Genomic DNA, 18,399 nt, shown 5'->3' with positions numbered 1-18,399 from the left:
ATATCTTGGAAATTAAAAACGTTAGTGAAAAGGCTAGTTGTTACTTCATATTTATGTGTTTGAAGAAAGCTTAGATTTTATTGATTACTGATTCTATTTGCTGGTTCACATCTGAATTTGGTAAAGAAATAACATGATTTAGGGTTTAAAAGTGTTTGCTTGTCAATCCCCTTTTGCACAGTTGTACTTATTTTTGGACACATTCTGCCCACTTTTGTTCACTTTTGTCGACTTTTGTCCACTTTTGGACCCTTTTGGACCCTTTTGTCCACTTTTGTCCACTTTTGGACACTTTTAGACACTTTTGTCCACTTTTGTCCACTTTTGGACCCTTTTGGACCCTTTTGTCCACTTTTTGACACTTTTGAACACTTTTGGACACTTTTGTCCACTTGGTGTCCAAAAGTCACGCTAATTCTCAAAATTGCCCACCCTGCTCATGACCAGGGTGGCCACTTTTGGACACTTTTGTCCACTTTTGTCCACTTTTGGACCCTTTTGGACCCTTTTGGACCCTTTTGGACACTTTTGGACACTTTTGTCCACTTGGTGTCCAAAAGTCACGCTAATTCTCAAAATTGCCCACCCTGCTCATGACAGATGACTGTGAAGTAATTGGCATCGAAACTGATGACTATCTGGTTATGTCCGTTTACTTACTACCTGGTGCTAACATTCAAAATGCAATTGCAGATATTGAGTGTTTACTAACCTTATGCAAATCTAAATCACTATATCTATGTGGACTTTTCGAAAGATACGTCTAAGACTATATCAAATTCAATGACTTAATGATGAGAACGGAATTAGTTGAGGGTAGGCAGAATTCTTGGATGTCACGCGGTCTTCTAACTTAGTGGAGCCAAAAGCAAAAGCTGTATATTAAATTGAACAAAAATCCAACCCAGGAGAATCGTAGAAGGTATGTAACGTATTCAGGTATGTATTATAAACTGATAAAAGCGGCAACAATTACCTATTGGTAAAAACTATTATGAATACAACTCTGGAAATGCTAGTCTAATTTGGAAAGGCACAAGAGCTCTTCTAGGTTATGAAATTAAGAATAATGAGGGTCCGTCAAAATTGAATGTATATAACGTTTCTCTGAGTGAAAAGCAAGCGATTACTTCCTCGTTCAATGAGTATTTTACAACCATTGGTATAACCTTTGGTGACGATCTTTCTTGTGATAATGATGATACGACTTTTTTAGATTTTATACCCAACATATCTAGTCAACCAAAATATTATTTTAAGGTAGTAAGTCGCTTCGATGTCCTTAATATAGTTGATAAATTGCGCAATAAGTATAGCTATGGCGTTGATGACATATCAAAACAAATCAAGAACGAAATCGCCACCCCTTTTTGACGTTTGATTAATATTTCCCTGATCTCAGGATTCATACCGAAAAAATGGAAAACAGCAAAAGTTGTGTCCGTAATCAAGGGAGGAGACAGGACAAATTTTTCAAACTATCGCCCTATTAGTATCTTATCTTCCTTATCAAAGATTCTAGAAAAGGTAGAAAAGGACCTTCTTGCTCATGTCCACTTCGGTTTTAGACCTAACCATTCTACTCTTCGTGCCATTCATAGCTTTTTTCAAAATATCTCGGACATTAATCTCCTCAAATATTCAATAGGTATTTTTATTGATCTTAAAAAGGCATTTGACACGGTCAATTATGAAATTGTTTTGACTAAAATGTTCAAGTACGGATTTAGTANCCACAGTCATCAAAACAATTTGAGGGAGGAAAAAAACCGTTATCGGGAAAAAGCGAACCAAATATATTATTCCGATGTGTTCATTTGAGAGTGAACCCCATTCAGTTGAGAATGAACTTTGTTCATTCCAGGTGCCGAGAGTAGAGATGCTCCGCAGACGTTCCACGTCTTCGTTTGATATGGTGTCCTCTCCACGAATCAGTGTCGAGCTTCCAATAACTAAGGGTCTCTTTGGTGGAAGTGGAGGCCACTCCTCCTCCTCCTCCTCCAAATCGGAGTTTCGGTCGATCCCGCCCAGATTACAACGGCAATCCACGCTGGCCTTGCTTACGGTGGATGAGGAGACATCTCCACGAATCAGTGTCGAGCTTCCAATAACTAAGGGTCTCTTTGGTGGAAGTGGAGGCCACTCCTCCTCCAAATCGGAGTTTCGGTCGATCCCGCCCAGATTACAACGGCAATCCACGCTGGCCTTGCTTACGGTGGATGAGGAGACAAGTCGAATATCTTCCAAACGCAAATTGAGTGATGACATCGGGGCTCCCCCACCGCCATACTCTCAAGTGGCAACGGATCGCAATCGACTCAGACCCAAGGGGGTTCGGGAATCGTTCCATGGGGATCTTCAGTCGCTTGATCACCAATCCAGTCAGCCATTGGACGAGTGCTGCTGTTGGCCGTGGTTTCTCAGGAACCGTCCCATTTTGCGGTTGTTCCTGGTGATTTGCTTCAATGGCATTGTGTCCATGATCTGTGCGGCAATTTTCGTCGAGCTGGAGAGACCGGAACAATTGAGCCGCTTTGCAGCCAAGGATGACCTGCAAATGGAGGTGGAACGGCTCCATCGGAACCTGACTTACATGCTGCAAGGTATCAATTTCCCACGAGAACGAGCCATTGAGACCTTGGTCAAATACTCGGATGCCCTCAATGAATTTACCGACATTGAAGACGAGATTCCGTGGGATATGCTCGCCGGAGCAGCCTTTGTCAACTCCGTTTCGTCAACGACAGGTACGATGAACACACGTCCATCTTTGCTAAACCGAATTAAACATTTGATTTTTTTTTTCCTAAATCATTTGTTGAAGGCTACGGGGATATCGTTCCCGTGACCCTGGAAGGCAAGCTGTTCACTCTTGTGTACGCTTTATATGGAATTCCCGTCTTCATTTGGTATGTAGTCAAGTTGGGCGCTTTATTCCGGGTCGTGGTCATGAGACTGATTTATCAGATGGCAGATTCTGTGAGGTAAGCAAGGCCCAGAATGACGACCGTAGCGTGTAATTCCATAATTGACTAACACGTCATTCTCAGCGTCCGAGTGGACATCCAACAATAAGTCATCTCGAGTCGTGGTTTTTGTTTTGTTTCAGATTCAATTGCAGTTCCCCTGGGCGAAACCGCATGCGACAGCAATTGAAGAATGTATTTGTGACCGTATCTGGGCCGGTCGAGGTAAGTGAAGCTCACACAAACCCTCTCAGACCAACTAAAAGTCAATTAACTACCATTGTCTCCTGTATTCTATTCGTCTTAGCTCGAGCCCCATTCGATCACAGAGGATTTGCAAGATGATAAGAGATTTCATCCGAGCATCATTGGAGTCATTCTCCTAGTATTCATGGCCTCCGTGGCAGCCTTTATATCCTATATGGAAGATATCACTTACTTCAACTCCGTCTATGCCTGTTTTATAACATACAGTACCATCGGATTCGGGGATATCGATATCTACGTAAGTTCAATTTTCCTGCAAAATAAATAATCAATTGACTTGGCTATCAAAACAGCCTTTTTTTAGTTTTGTCCTTGTCACAGGAAGACCTTTTGTTCATCTCTTGTGTCTTGATTGAACAAGTCTCTGTCATTCCAGCGCATCTCCTACCGCTCGAACTGGTTCAATTTAATGATTTACGGGAATTGCGTCCACATCGCAGGGTACGTCATCCTTTCTGCGTGGGTTTCTTCGATCTTGGACAAATGTGGAATCAGAAGACATCGTTAATCCGGGAATGGTTGGCGCAGTTTTCTGCATGTCTGACTGAATATTATGTGAAAGACTCTCGAATAAAAATAGTAGACAATCAAACGAGTCGTCGTTGAGGCAATTATTCTAGCGTGTTAGGTGCGTTTGGTTGGTCCTAGTTGGCGGGATGAAAATAGACTCTTTAAATTAGGGACATAAACCCTCATGCCACCATAATGTGTGTGCGGTTAGAGAGGCTTTGGTCTTGCCTTATACTAGCACTGTCGACAAAGAATATTCATTCCCTCTGACAAGGAGTCAGAAATTCTAGTCTGTAAATTATTCAGACTGTCCGTGAGCCTCACCAAGGCATTTAACGAGTTCCATGAACGCCCTTGCTAGGCCTCCTTTCTCATGACATTTCTGGAAAATTGGGAGGCCTTCGTCATGAAACAGGTAGGCCGGTATTCATCTCATTGGTTCTCTCAGACGATCGTGACGGTTCGAGTTCAAAAGTGTGCTTGAAATCATCTAGGAGCCTTGAACTTGACCATACCTAGGGGGCTTTCATTGCAAGTAAACCAGTATGGCAGAATGGACAAGCATCATCCCAACAAATCCAAGCCCAAAGGGTTCGATACCTTAGAGGTCGATCTTGAGCGATCCGATCACTTCTTGAGAGTCCAAACCCTGCCCGGATCACTCACCCGGGTGGAGATGTGGAGGCGCTCCCCAGTCAGCAGTCGGATCAGCCCCGTCATGCCCATGCCCAACAACGACAGGGACGAAGACACAGAAGAGGAAGAATTTAGTGAGACGGTGTCCAATGCCAGTGATCGGGCAAGCTTCTCGGAGGGGTCCAATCGTCAAGACAATCGATCTCCACGGCCAAGGTAGGGAAGGCATCAATTAGTGTCTGTGGAATTCACAACAAAGCAAAATACTCTCCGCCGCTCTACTTTTTTTGTATAGAAGTTTGGCGGGAAAATCGACCCCGAAAAGGGTGTATCACACCACACTGGCCGTGATCTCGTTAGATGCCGGCGGTCAAGTGAGTGCGGATGAGGACGAAGTGGTGGTGGAAGATGTTCAGAATAAACCCTCGACCCATGCTTTCCCGAAGGCGTGTCACTCGCCCATCAGTTACAAATCCGGAGAGGCCGAGTCCATCAGGGAGGACATCTTCGGTCATGAATCCAAAAGAGAACAGGACGACGATGAGGACGAGGATTATTGCTGCTTCTGGCCTTTCACCCTCTTGAATAACAAACCGGTCCTGCGGCTCATTGCCGTCATGACGTTCAATGGTAGGTGCTGCCTTTTTTGTGTTCCAAGTCTCCATGTTGATATAGTACGGGTAAAACATTGATCCACATTTATTATCTTACAATCCCCAGGCATCTTGTCCATGATATGTGCAGCCCTGATCATGGAAATCGAATTGCCAGCCCAGGTTAATCGATTGGCGGTGCGCAAGGAGAGTCAAGAGCAGGTGAAGATTCTTTTCAAGAACATCACGGACATGATCAACAACGTTGGCACCCCCGACTACAACTCGTTCCAAGCGGTGGAGCTGTTGGAGAAGTTCAGCAAGGCTGCGCCCAAGGTTCGCCACACCCCCGATGAGATTCGTTGGGATATGCTCTCGGCTCAAGCCTTCATAACATCCGTTCAAACCACAACAGGTGATTAGCTTTAATTTTGTTCCGACTTGTTCTTTTTCCTTTCTTTATCATTGTGTGCTTAGGGTACGGAGATATTGTCCCCGTGACTTTTTGGGGCAAGCTGTTTACCCTTGGATACGCTTTGGTCGGAATTCCGATTTTCATGTGGTACATTGTCAAACTTGGAGGCGTCTTTCGACTCCTCGTAATGAAGGCCATATTTTGGCTGTTGATCTGCATTTGGTGAGTGATTCCAATGGCAATTATCCATGGCAAACATCTATCATTAATATCCTCCTTCAGTCCTTCTCCGGACGACCACGATGAAAATGGGGATCGTTTTGATCGGCGAAGGAGCACGGCCACCCGGATGAAAATCCTGGAGATGAAGCTGAAGCTGAATCAACAGTATCACGATGACAAGCGATTTCATCCGTCCGTGATTGGCGTGATCCTGCTCACCTTCTTGTGCTCGGTGGCCATTTTCATCTCCTATATGGAAGACATCACCTATTTTGACTCGTTCTACGCCGCCTTCATCACGTACAGTGCTATCGGCTTTGGGGATATTGACATTTTCGTGAGTTGCCTCGAGACCAAAACAAAAAGTCTAAATGTCAAAGGAAGTAATAATGAATATATCGACGATTGATAATCACGATTTTTCATTTGTCACCGAAAACACTTCCCAGCGGTTTGTTTAACTGATTTCGGATCTTGATTTATTTCAGAAAATATCGTATCGATCAAACTGGTTCAACCTACTAATCTATGGGAACTTTATTCACATTGCTGGATACATGATTCTCTCAGCCTGGGTGGCTTCCATGTTGGAAAAATGCGGCGTTCGGAAGTACTAGGCCATCTTCGATATTTACAGATCTGCACTGGGAAGGATCATATCCATCCTGACGTTCTTGGCAAATGCACACATGTAACTGAAGGTGGCTAAGGACCTCCAAAGGAGTCTTAATACTCCTCCAAGAGGTATGGAAGATGGTCTCGATCAAATTCCAGGCTCTCTTCGTTCTTGCTCTCGCGTTTGGCGTCCTGTTTCACCCATAACGAATTCCTCACCTTCACGTAAGACAACGCCTCTGAGGTCAGATTCTCCACTTTCTGGCCCATCTTGCCACGCCCACCTTTCTTGAGTTGTCCGATTATTTTCTAAAAAAGAGGAAAGAGTCCAGTGTTCATGTGGTTTGGATTGAAGTGCCGAAATCGTTATTTAAAGAGCGAGCTAATCCAGTTCATTCATTCCTTGAACAAAGCTGACATGTTCTCGTAGGTGTTTTATTTCTGTAATACACATGCACGAGATGACAATAAAAACCACTTGATCGAACTCTTCTAATCATTCCTCAACCTAGGGCTCTCTAGTAGAAGAGTACGAGCATGAAAGCGACCCCTGACGGGCGCAGCCTCGAAGATCCAAGAAGCCAAAATTTATAACAATGGAAGCTAATCGGAACCAATTTTAGGTGACAATTCGTGCTCTAATCCTGTCGACGACTTTTTCGACGGAAAGTCCACGTAAATCACCCAACTTCAACCAGCGTTGTCAATAAACGGATGTCGGGTTCGTTGTCGGACGAAAAGGGTTACCCGTGAAGACTTCAGCTTGGCGTTGACATAACATAAAAGTAACTAGCACAGTCAATATCATCAAATACACGTAAACCATGATTTGGGCAATTTTCTCAAAAAGTCAGTGCTAGGTATCTACAGTTACTTGACCAATCAGGCCAATCATGACCAATCCAAAACGGCCTCACTTGAAATTCATTTTTGAAGTTGGGTGATTTACTTGGACTTTCCCTCGATATCTAAAAATACTTCTTGAAATACTCCAAATTCAAACGAAAAAGTAAGAAAAAAACCCCCGGAGCAAGAATCTACATGACCTTGCCTCTCCTTTTGAAAAAAAAAGTCGTCAGGAGGATTACAGCACGCATTGTCACCTAAAACTGTTTCCGATTATTTTCCATTGTTATAAATTTTGACTTCTTGGATCTTGGAGGCTGCGCCCTTCAGAGGTCGCTTTTCATGCTTGTACTCTTCTACTAGAGAGCCCTACCTCAACCCATGTAATGTCTCCTTTGACTTGTTCCTGGAACTGAAATTGATATATCTGTGGTCATTGTTGAAACGTGAAACGGGAATCCTACAAAGTTATAGGGCTTGTCAAGTGAACAACTAACATTATTCCGTGGAGTAAAATCAAAGTCAACATGCCCAGCCGAACCGCACTGTACATGCATTGAAATTTGACATTTATTTCATTTTACCTGCTTGTTTAAGCAAATAGCATTGTGGTATTGAGCCAATTTGATAGTGCGTTCACCGAATTACATCAAACATGTCCATTTTGTTGGGTTTTGTGACACACCTCTCTCAAAACCACTCGATTATTGAAAATTCAGTGGGCGGATGGTGCGAGTTGACTATGATGTAGGGGTTCTCCCTCTCTAAAATGCCCAAAATCAGGGTGCCAGACCACATTTTTCCCTGAATTTCCTTCTCTTGACATGCCCTATAGAGTGAGGTGATGCAGTCAGCCAAAACAGCAAGAATTTTTGCATCAAGTAATGTTGGTTGAAATTAGCTTTTAGCAATCCCCTCAGAAAGTAAAAGTAATGTGATGAGTAGGGGTCGGAAAAATATTTCTTTTAGGTTATATTAGGTTTTAAATTATTTTGGCAAAAAAACTTTTCACGAATCTAAACCATAAAATAACCAAAACCCGGGGATTCTCGGCAAATTGAGGGTTGTTGTCATGTTTAAGCGAGATTTTGGAAAAGTACAGTGCGGGTGGAGAGAAATTGGGGCCTACCTTGGCTCTGTCAACAGGCCAAACTAGAGGTCATTAGACTAAAATTGGATCATTTATGATATGGTGTTCGATTTTTCAATGGTCGCTTTTGATGACAATATCATCAAGCAGTTGTTGGAGGACGGGGGCAGGATTTTCATAAGTGGCTTTTAATTTCTTTCCATCCTGTACAATACATTCCAAGTTGTAGCTTTTACACTCTATTTTTCTCTAAAACCGAAGGAAAAAAAANATCCAAGCTAGTCAATCGGTAAATTCACTAGTCAATTGGTTAGATATGAATAAGTTGTATTGCTCCTTCAGAAGACGAAACTTTTGTTATTTAGTCGTAGAAATGTTGAACATGATTTTATTTTGAATTGTTAATGGTATTGACGTCCAACCAGTTGGATCCAGGTTTCATGAGAACTCTGTCAAGTTCTTGGGCCTACAAACATATCAACTGGAAGGAGCGCGTGCTACTAGTCAACAACACAGTAAGAAAAATTATGAATACTTAGTTCAAGGCCAAAAAAACAATTCCAAGTAAACTGAGATGCACACTTCATAATTCATTGATCAAAGCCGCCTAGAATACGGCATTGGATTTTTGCGTAAAAGTACAGCTATTAAAAGGCTAGTCATTCTTCAGAAACGTGTGATAAGGAGGATGGTTCGTGCTAAATCGCTGTCTCACTCAAGTCATGTGTTTAGAAATTTGAAGATATTAAAAGTGAAGAATATAATCAAAGTCAATAGGCTACAATTCATGTTCAATTGCTTGCGAGACGCTGCACCTGCAATCATGAACTCATTTTCTTACAAAGCAACTAGGGGAGGTTTGATTCGATACAATTTGCCACTTGTTCGATTAACTTGGTACCAACGTGATCCATTATTTGCGCTCCCCAATACGTGGAACAATTATTTGACAGAGAATAGGATTCCAGCTCAAACTTTTCCCAAATCAGTAAAGTGATGGACTTATTTTTGACGGGAGCCATCACGGCCTCATACTCAACCAATTGCGTTACCATTGAATGCTTTTCTTGCCAACGGAATAGCCCAGCCAGACAAAGAGTGGACATTGAAAATGGCGAGCTCCAGAAGAGTGATGACCCTGCACCATGAGATGATGGGGAGGATGCTGTGCCCGCACCAAGGACAAACATGAAGTTTGTGATCACTGGATTCATGTCTTCTCACGCAAACAAACCTTTCGGTTTACGGAAAGACTTAGGATTAAGGCCTCGTCTTAATTTTACCATTCTTTTAATTTGGCTTTGTTCCCTCTCAACCCTGCGAGTCCCTTAATAAACAACAAAAACAACAACATTGGCATCGTTGGCATTCATTTAGAATTGATATTGTCATTCCCTTTAAGAATCAACCATTGAATTGTTTTGAACTCAGGATAATCACATACCGTAAAGTAAATATATGTCATGATGTTCAATGTGGTCCTAATAGCAGTTTAAAATTCCAATTAGGCTTTAATTGCTGCATCTATCTTCCTCCTCGAAGCTGCAATTTCAAATAAAGAGTAGCCCCGTCCTGGATATTGTAATAGGACAAAGTTCCCTGATCGTCGAGTTCCCTTCCAGCGAAGACCAGACTTTGTTGATTTGGGGGAATCTCTTCGTTATATAGAATCTGGCACTTCACTTTTGCGATGGAATCAGAGGGCTCCACTTTGAGGGTGATGGTTTTGCCGGTTAAAGTTTTGATAAAGATGTGTATACCACCGCGGGCATGGAGGGCCCAATGATTGGGTGACTCATTTAAGATGTTGCAATATGACATAGCGTGTCGCTCCGGGGGGAATCTCTTCGTTATATAGAATCTGGCACTTCACTTTTGCGATGGAATCAGAGGGCTCCACTTTGAGGGTGATGGTTTTGCCGGTTAAAGTCTTGATAAAGATGTGCATACCACCGCGGGAATGGAGGGCCCTATGATAGTGTGACTCATTTAAGATGTTGCAATATGACATAGCGTGTCGCTCCGAGGGAATTCCCTCCTTGAGATCCTCCACGTTCGCGTTCCCTTTGGCTAAAACGTGACAATTGCCGCCAGTTTGGTCGCAAGGCGCCAAGTTGAATACTTGGTCATCCTCATGAATGATGGCATTGACTTCATTGGAGCCCGAGGTGAAGAAAGTGACGGTCATGGAGTTCAGCAGGTCTTCAGATTGATAAACCGACGTGGTTGATCCCGAATCGGGTCCTGCCAAGAGATTGAGTACCGGAGGTTTTGACAATCATCTCATCTTGGAAAGATATATGATTATATCATCCTTGATTACCTGGTGAGGAATCAACAAAGCTGACCTTGTCTCCGTTGGGCAGAATCAAGGGTTGGTTACTTCTTAATCCTGTTAAGTCAACGGTGACTTGCTCGCAACTGATCCATTGGCCATTTTCACAATATGGAATGGGACCCGATTTGGGATTGGAAGAAAGCTGCACAAAGGATTTGGCAGCGAGGTCTCTGAAAGATATAGAAAATAATTCGCCGGATTGATTTCCAATCGGGGAGAATATCAATCAAGTTGTGATCGTGAAACTGACCGAGAGGCAACCCTGGAGACCAGTGTCAACGACAAGATCGCTAGATTGGCTAAAGCTCCCATGATGTTGAACGACGATGGCTGATAGTGAGGGTAATGATGTTCATGGTGACATTTAAACTGAATCCAAATCTCTCCCACTGCCAAGGCTGCGTTGTACAAGGATGATTTTTTTTCATTCGGATATTTGGCAAAGGAACACATTTGATCCTTTCAGAAAAAATAGCATCTTTGTATTATCTCAAAATGCGGCCAAATAAGATCTGTTCTCCTTCAAAATAAGAGAAATATTCTTTTTAGTTGACACATGCAAGCATCAGTATCTCATGCTTATGTATTTCTAGATAGAAGACACTGCCATATGCTAATACGGTAGATTGAGACGTAAATATTTTCTTGTGACTCCTCTTGTGTCAGAGATTGCCCCTAAACATGCTTGAAGAAGTAGCTGCTTCTTTTAACAGAGTTTTACATTTTGATCAAAAGTAGCAAATTAACGATTATGAAAGTTAAGTTTCAAATAATGGATTAACAAGCAGTAAAGTTCACGTTTGCATCAACGATGCCCACCAATGATCTCTAGGGTACGTCAAAAATGATTTATGCTTCAGATTTGGTCATACTTTCGTTATGCCAATTTTAAGATAATTCATTTCATCATCTTGTTGCTAGCAGGGAACTTACAGTGTTTTTAGTAACACTCTCAAACTTATGCAACTAAGATTTATTTACTACCTTGATCTTTATTCTTATCTTATTACATCCTGGATCTTTTCTTGCATCTTTTGCACACTGGGCCCGTTTTCACCTATTTTAAGCTTCTTTTGACTAATTTTGTGAGGTCAGAAAATTTGTATTTTCTAAGTTATGATAAGAAATTGGCACCCCTGACGCAAGTCTGCACCTTTTCCTAAGACACAAAGGTAATCCTAAAACACACTAGAAATATTGATTGAGCATATTTCATCAAACAAAACCACGCAAACAGCAACCCACTGAGTACTTTCAAGGAATGGCATGGACTTGAACTGATTTAAAAAAGTACATTGTGAACATGGACCGGATGAACATGCAAGTTTCTTCAAATGGCATAATTTTGAGAACCTTAGTTATTAGGTAGGCACCTGAGCTGGGAATATCCCACTTTGCAATGTTGCTATTAACAGGGTTTAAAAAAATTGAATGTAACATTGTTGGAAAAGGCGAGCGAATATTCATTTGAATATGTTTGTTTTCTATCATGCTGCACTATAAAAGGAGAAAGCGAAGTTTCCTTGCTTATGATTTGAAAGAAACATGTACCCTAGTTCAATTTGCTTAAGTAGGATTTAATTACAATGTATGTGACCTAAAGCATCGTCATGAGAGAATCACACCCTAATCCAAAAGACGGTCTCGTTGTCCCAACAGTTTGCGACATACATGGAACAGGCAACGTTGGCTCATTCTCTGTACATAAATCAATACTATGGTCCTACTGAATTTACAACAGTCTAAGACCTACTCCCAACAACGGCAGTCTTGCTAATTCTTAGTTATCTTGAAGTTTCAATAAGTCTCGTGTCTTGTTCTCGTTGAACTCCGACCGTGATCGATCTAGGTTGACCAATACAGCTCTTCCCAATGTAATGAAGTGGAGAAAACTTTAAAAAAACACGTAATGCAATACCCCGATTTCGAGCATTTTGTGGAGGGAGAATTTAAACAGACATTATAACGAACTCAATCGATTGTGATTCAATAAAAGTTTCAAGTTGATGTCATCAATTTCCGAAATTATTTCCGTTTAAAGAGCCGGTTTCTTGAAAAGTGGCTTGTTTAAAATTACAAATCTGGCATCATTTCGAACGAATTTGGCGTTCAATTCCATTCAGTGTGATCTAGGAATGGTTAAACCAACATAATCTGAAAAGGATCTAAGCCCTTGAGAACTCTGGAGCGAAGTGTCCGGATGGTATTCCGAGCGTGGTTCTGAAAAGATTTGTAAAGAGTGTTGCTATCACCCTCGCGATGGCATTCAACCAATCCTTGCATCAGGGTGTGGTTGCCCAGATGGGGAGGAGAGCTAATGTGTGTCAGCTCCACAAGGGCGGAGACAAGAAAATGGCAGGAAATTATCGCCCAATCTCGTTGACCAGTGTTTCATGCAAAATTTTCGAAGGTATTATGAGGGACCGGAAACTACATGTGGAAGAAAATGCAATCATTTCGGATGATCAACACGGTTTCAGAAAGGGAAAGTCATGCTCAACCAATTTAATACAATGTAAAGAGTTCCTAACCGGCGCCTTTGAGGATGGAGAGTCAGTCAACACTATTTACTTGGACCTTGCAAAGGCATTTGGCAATGTGGACCACGCCATATTGATAAGAAAACTCGAGCTTGTGAACATTCCGGCCTCCGTCGTTTCATGGATACGACAGTGGTTGTGGCATAGACAACAAAAAGTCGNACCTGATCAACGAAGAATCCAGCTTATGAATGCAGGCATTGATAGGCATTGAACGGTAGCTTAAGGTGCATTTTACTTCTTTCTATGAACTATAACGTATGTCGTTATATCCAATTGCCTTAGATTCTCACACAAGGACGGTTTTCATTTCAGAACTCACTCAACTACTCTGTCCTCGACCAGGATTTCAGGATGCTTCAAAATATGATTTTCACTTAGAAGTTTAGAAGTTATAGATATGTGCCTGCACTAAAATTTAACTTTTCGTTGATGTAAAGGCAACACTATATTTCTGAGCCCAACCAGCAATCATACGAAATAATCAAGTAATTTTTGCCTTCAGAAACACAATAATACAGGAATAACCAAACAAATAAAAAACTTCTCTTTCACCTTTTCATATCGTATTTTAACTTTCTTCGTATGGGTAATTTTTATAACCTGAAGCAACTATTTTGACCAAATCGCAAACTATTTTTCTGACACCCCCTCAATGATGACAAATTAAAACAAAAAAATAGGCGAAAAGCCCCCTCTCTTGCTAGAACTAGAGAAGAATGGCTCAGGTTGATTATAAAATCTTGGTAAGAGGTGGGTTTGACTGAATGATATTTACAACAGTTTGAGCTATACATAGGCTGGGCTTTATGGCAAAATTTCCTCATGTTCTAAGAATGGAAGGGCGACTGTTCCATCATAAGCAAACTAGTCTTGTAACTTACGTCGCCGTTTCAAAATATTGTGAAACTCTCGATCCATCCATGGTTTTATCAGTCAACTAAGACCCTGTGCAAGATGTTAGGTACTTTTCTTTCAATTAGAACTGAACTAGCTGACCTGTAGTTCAACAATGTCTTTTTGGAACGGTCTGGCCGACGGAGAGCAGAAATTTGGCTCCTCCTTGCTCCAGGGTGGCGTGATTGACGAATTCCGTGATTGGGAACCCTGGAGCCGATTCGTTTGACTGGAACTCACCGAGTCACGCGGGAAAACAAAACTAGTGGCGCTCACCGTTTGCTGGTCAGCTAATTTTGACGTGTCTTCGATGGTTACATCCACCTTCATCTACGTATTAGAACAAATTATGGTTGAATTCAATGGCATATAGTACGGATGAACGAGGCCAGGAAGTAAGGTACATTGTCCAACATTGGGACGGAACGACGGGATTGGACGGGACGACGGACGGACTCACCTTTATTTTCACGCATTTCAGTGCATTATTGATAGATTCGGTGGCTTTTTGAATGCCAAGGCGGAATTCTTCAGAATCGGCCTTGAGTCGGTTTCCTCGGTGGTAATGCATGAGTGCGTGCTCAAAGCGACCCATTTGATACAAGCAGTCCGCTTGCAGAGAGAGGCACTTGCAGTACAACGGGTCCGAAGTTCGAAGGCCTTTGAAGGCCAGCATTGCGTCGTTTAAGGCATCTTTGTTACGACATAAGATCAGCATGACCCGTCCTCGGATCAGCAAGGACTAAAAAGACAAACCGATTGGATGGAGGGCTTTCATTGTCTGAGTTTGCAGTCACTGTTCGAATTCATGATACAACTTGATCGTGTTCTTAAAAAATCGTATAAAATAGAAGGCGCTGTGCTAACAAGGACAAACATACGGGGACTTGGCACACAATACATTTTGATCCATTGTCATATTAAAGAACTGTGTTTATATTTCCCTTTTGATGCAATATCAATGAATTTGGAAGTCAAAAAGAGCCAAAAGACCAAAAGATTAGTCTCAATGGTACGTATATTAAAATGCTTGATGAACATTCTGAACAACTTAAGGCTATGGATACAACGGGGGTCAAAAAGCCATGTCAAGTTTCCAAAGAAATGCCCCAACATATTTTGGCATTTTTCTTGGGCAAGAATGCCTTTTTTTCTTGCATAAACTCAAAATAGCTCAAAACTTTGTAAAACCTCGAAAAATCATTTATGACGCATCAGAAGTACACTTATAGAATCAATGAAGCCTCAAATAAGCAGTTTTAAAACAGTTTCAACAAGCTCTTCAAGACAAGCCCAAATCTGTAAGAAGTATGCATTGTCTCCGGAATTTCAAGCGAACGCGTAATTAAGTGTGCGTGTGATAATTGTAAAGCATATTTTCAAAAAAATGACACCTTTAGCGTGCCTTAAGGGGCTTGATGTTGCTTCGTTAAATAGCTATGCAGTATCGACGATGGATAGATTGATAGAAAGAAAGTCGAGGCAAAAAGAAATGGTATTTTCCCTTCTGATTCCTCACCTGCTTATTTGGTATGAACTCCTCTCCCATTGGGATGTCGTCGGGTTCCTCCAGAGTGAAGTTGAGGCATCGAATGGCATGTTCCCACTCCCTTCGACGAATGTGATCTTTGGCACGTTCTCGCAATAGTTCATGGTCCACCGCAGGGGTTTGCCTCCGCTTGTGAACCTGTTGAAACGACATTCAATAATCAAGACCCATCTGAAACCCTCTTGGAGATAGCAACTATTATTCTACCACGGGTTCCGCTTCCAAGTCCAACTCCATGGTTGAAAACCAACTGAATTCACATGCAAAAGACAATGAATGCAAACCACTTGGTGCCCGAGGTCGCCAAAGGGGCTGCCAATGAGTGCCATGTTGTTTAAGAATAGTGAAAAAAGGGGGCGGACGAGATCTTTTGGGACGTTTCAAGACACGCACTAGCATAAAGCGGGAACATCCTGTGCAGGTAGTAGGTAAAAGTACATCTGATGTGTCAAGCAAGATACCCCGGGATGTGGTAGGAAATCGCGACCTCTCACGTCAAGGTCAAAACTGAATGGAATCGTAATTGAACACTTTTTTTACAGTGATGAACTTACTTTCATAACGCGGACTAGAATTGTCACTCAAATCTCACCACATGTCTTATGGTTCCACACAATTGTGGGACTGAGCAAAGGAATGAGGGTGGACACATTCATTTTGCCGCATTAGACTTTCTTCCCTTCATTTCCTTCCGCTCTTCCTCACGAGGGTCCAAATTTTCGTCTTGGCCCGAGTCAGTCAGTCAAATCTTGGCCTGACGCGATTCATTAGGGGCAATGTGTTTGAATCTCCCGCTCTTTTCTAATATCAACATTAGTAGCGCTGCGCTCGGCCAAAGATTGGGGGTCTATTTTGCTAATGGTCGTATTTGACCAAGATTTGAGACGTATAATGGAAATAATCCCATCGCATGTTTTGCATGTCTCAAGTCCATGGAACTAGCCAGATTATATGTTCCAAAGCCTCTCGAACTTTTTGCTAACTGAGACAGATACGAGCATGTTTGTACTTGGACCAAGGGAAGGCGCAGAAGGCCTATTCACAATACATGACCAACCAAGGGGTAATTTTCTTGATTAATCCCTCGTCTAAAAGAGACGCACTCAGGGGACTACTTCCCCCCTTGTCATAAAAGTATGGGCTAATTTTAGTCCCAATGGATGGCCTTTCCCTACAAAGGCCATAGTTGAAGCATGTACAAAACACTTTTATCATTGAAGCATACGAGTTCAAATGTTTTCTATTCCAATTTCCACATTTCATAAGCTTACGGGTGTTCCGGTATTCTTATCCAGGAGCCTGAATATTTTATGCCACGTGGTCATTGTCGATCTTATTTCTGAAAAGAGAGGCGAAAAGTTTTGGATTAATTCTATTTATAAGTCGCTTTTGAGAGCAAAAATGGAATTGAAAATAGATCTTTCTCCTACATTCGCTATTTTTCACATCCCGATTGTTCAGTAAGTCATGGTCAAAATGCCAATACCATTGTACTCAAATAAGACCATACCAAAATGACTTTGGAAGCCTTTTACTTTAGGTTGAAGTATGAAGGTTGTTTTTTTTTTTGGAAAGAGACCTCCTTACCACAATCCCTTGTTAAAGCAAGTTGCTATTCAGAATCTGACAAATCGGTCTCTTGCCACGTAAATATCACTTTTCAAACCTAAATGGTTGAAATGAAAGTCAAACTTAATCAAAAGATTGGTTATTCATATAACATTCTACGACAATGGTAGTAAATTTGATTAGAGAAACAAAATGTTGTATTGTACCACTTAGGTCATCATGCCATCAGAAACACAAAAGGCCGTGAATAAAGCGCCAATTTTGCATGGATGGATGATCAATTTTGGGGNCAAGGAAGTGTTTTTGGGGCCAGTTCTCTTTCTGGGGCAAAATCTGTCGTCAAAAAATTTTAAAGTTCGCCGATGATACAAAGCTCTTTCGGAGGGTGAACTCGTTTGAGGATCGCTCTTGTTTCCACAGGTACTTGAATCATATATTGGAATGGACAGAGCGAAATAAGATGGAGCTCAACGTGGTGAACAGTTCGTTGATGGGATTTGGGAAAGAACGGGTCCCAGCCATCTTCATGTTAAATTCGAAAGTGATTCCGTTGGTCCAGACACATTGCGATCTTGGAATGCTCTTTGATCCCACCCTGAAGTTTAGCGAACACTCGCCCTTCGTGGCGTAGAAAGCAATCCGATTTGTGGCATCCTGAGACACGTCATTTTGAATCGCGACGGGTGAAACCTTGTTGAAATTATTCACAATTTATGTGCACCCGTTGCTTGAGCATGCGTAGCTATACGTAGGCTTAAGTGTGACCTTCTCACTCTCTTTAAGATTCGTACGGGCCTAGTGACACTCGAAGAAGCTACGTCTCCCGTCCTATCTTTGCTGCGAACACAGCCCAAGCCCCGTTCCACGTTCGTGAGAAGTGTCCCTCAAATAGATCTCCCAATCATAAGGAACACAATTCGCTGGGATTGTTTTTTGTGTGCAGGTCTTGAGAATATGGAACGAACTCCCCCAGGAAATCCGGCACTGTGTTAGTGTGAGGGACTCTCGAAATGAGCTTAGTGCCTACAACTTATCACCCTACCTCATTCATCAATGCTACTAGTTGCCGAGTCTATATAATTCTGATTTTCAATTTCTATTCTACTCGTACATTACTGTCAGTTATTTTTAGTCCATTTTTCTACCTACTCATGGTGATATAAATATTTACTTATTTTAGACAATACTCTTTATGCACCCCAGGGAGTGCTAGAGTCGTCCCGAGCATTAAACAATAAACAATATGCTCTCATTTGTTCAAACATTAGACATTTGCCATTGATGCATTTCACAAATTAATGAATTTTTATCTTGGATTTATGTTCTGATTCCGACATGGGGGGGGG

At 41.8% G+C, this 18,399-nt stretch overlaps 3 protein-coding genes across 4 annotated transcripts in view; 2 read left to right on the top strand and 1 right to left on the bottom strand.

The window, feature by feature from the left end:
* The window catches only part of LOC131882398 (potassium channel subfamily K member 13-like), a 6,432-nt gene extending 2,613 nt beyond the window's left edge, over positions 1–3,819 (top strand). Inside the window, exons 3-7 of the mRNA XM_059229528.1 lie at positions 1,865–2,747; positions 2,825–2,984; positions 3,110–3,191; positions 3,274–3,471; positions 3,610–3,819. Of these exons, the coding sequence (XP_059085511.1) occupies positions 1,865–2,747; positions 2,825–2,984; positions 3,110–3,191; positions 3,274–3,471; positions 3,610–3,741 (1,455 nt within the window). The 3' untranslated portion in view covers positions 3,742–3,819. The remainder of the gene's footprint in view (positions 1–1,864; positions 2,748–2,824; positions 2,985–3,109; positions 3,192–3,273; positions 3,472–3,609) is intronic.
* Positions 3,820–4,192: 373 nt separating this feature from the next.
* On the top strand, positions 4,193–6,711 carry LOC131881761 (TWiK family of potassium channels protein 7-like). Its single transcript, XM_059228711.1, has 6 exons — positions 4,193–4,595; positions 4,675–5,009; positions 5,100–5,387; positions 5,450–5,609; positions 5,670–5,946; positions 6,098–6,711. Exons 1-6 carry the CDS (start codon positions 4,297–4,299, stop codon positions 6,224–6,226), a joined length of 1,488 nt encoding a protein of 495 aa, XP_059084694.1. The 5' UTR covers positions 4,193–4,296; the 3' UTR covers positions 6,227–6,711.
* On the bottom strand, positions 6,336–16,217 carry LOC131881771 (outer dynein arm-docking complex subunit 4-like). Of its 2 annotated transcripts, none has more exons than XM_059228728.1 (5): positions 16,039–16,217; positions 15,455–15,622; positions 14,396–14,677; positions 14,038–14,265; positions 6,336–6,533 (listed from the first exon to the last, which is right to left on the bottom strand). In XM_059228728.1, exons 1-5 carry the CDS (start codon positions 16,042–16,044, stop codon positions 6,336–6,338), a joined length of 882 nt encoding a protein of 293 aa, XP_059084711.1. In that variant the 5' UTR covers positions 16,045–16,217. The 2 variants fall into 2 exon arrangements, with proteins under 2 accessions (XP_059084711.1, XP_059084710.1); XM_059228727.1 differs by lacking the exon at positions 16,039–16,217 and adding an exon at positions 15,692–15,830.
* Positions 16,218–18,399: the final 2,182 nt, after the last annotated feature.

This window comes from Tigriopus californicus, chromosome 6 (assembly GCF_007210705.1).
Source record: "Tigriopus californicus strain San Diego chromosome 6, Tcal_SD_v2.1, whole genome shotgun sequence".
In the NCBI taxonomy this organism is placed as follows: domain Eukaryota; kingdom Metazoa; phylum Arthropoda; class Copepoda; order Harpacticoida; family Harpacticidae; genus Tigriopus; species Tigriopus californicus.
The sequence above is the reverse complement of the archived record's forward strand: the minus strand, read 5'-3'. Positions and strand labels throughout refer to the sequence as shown.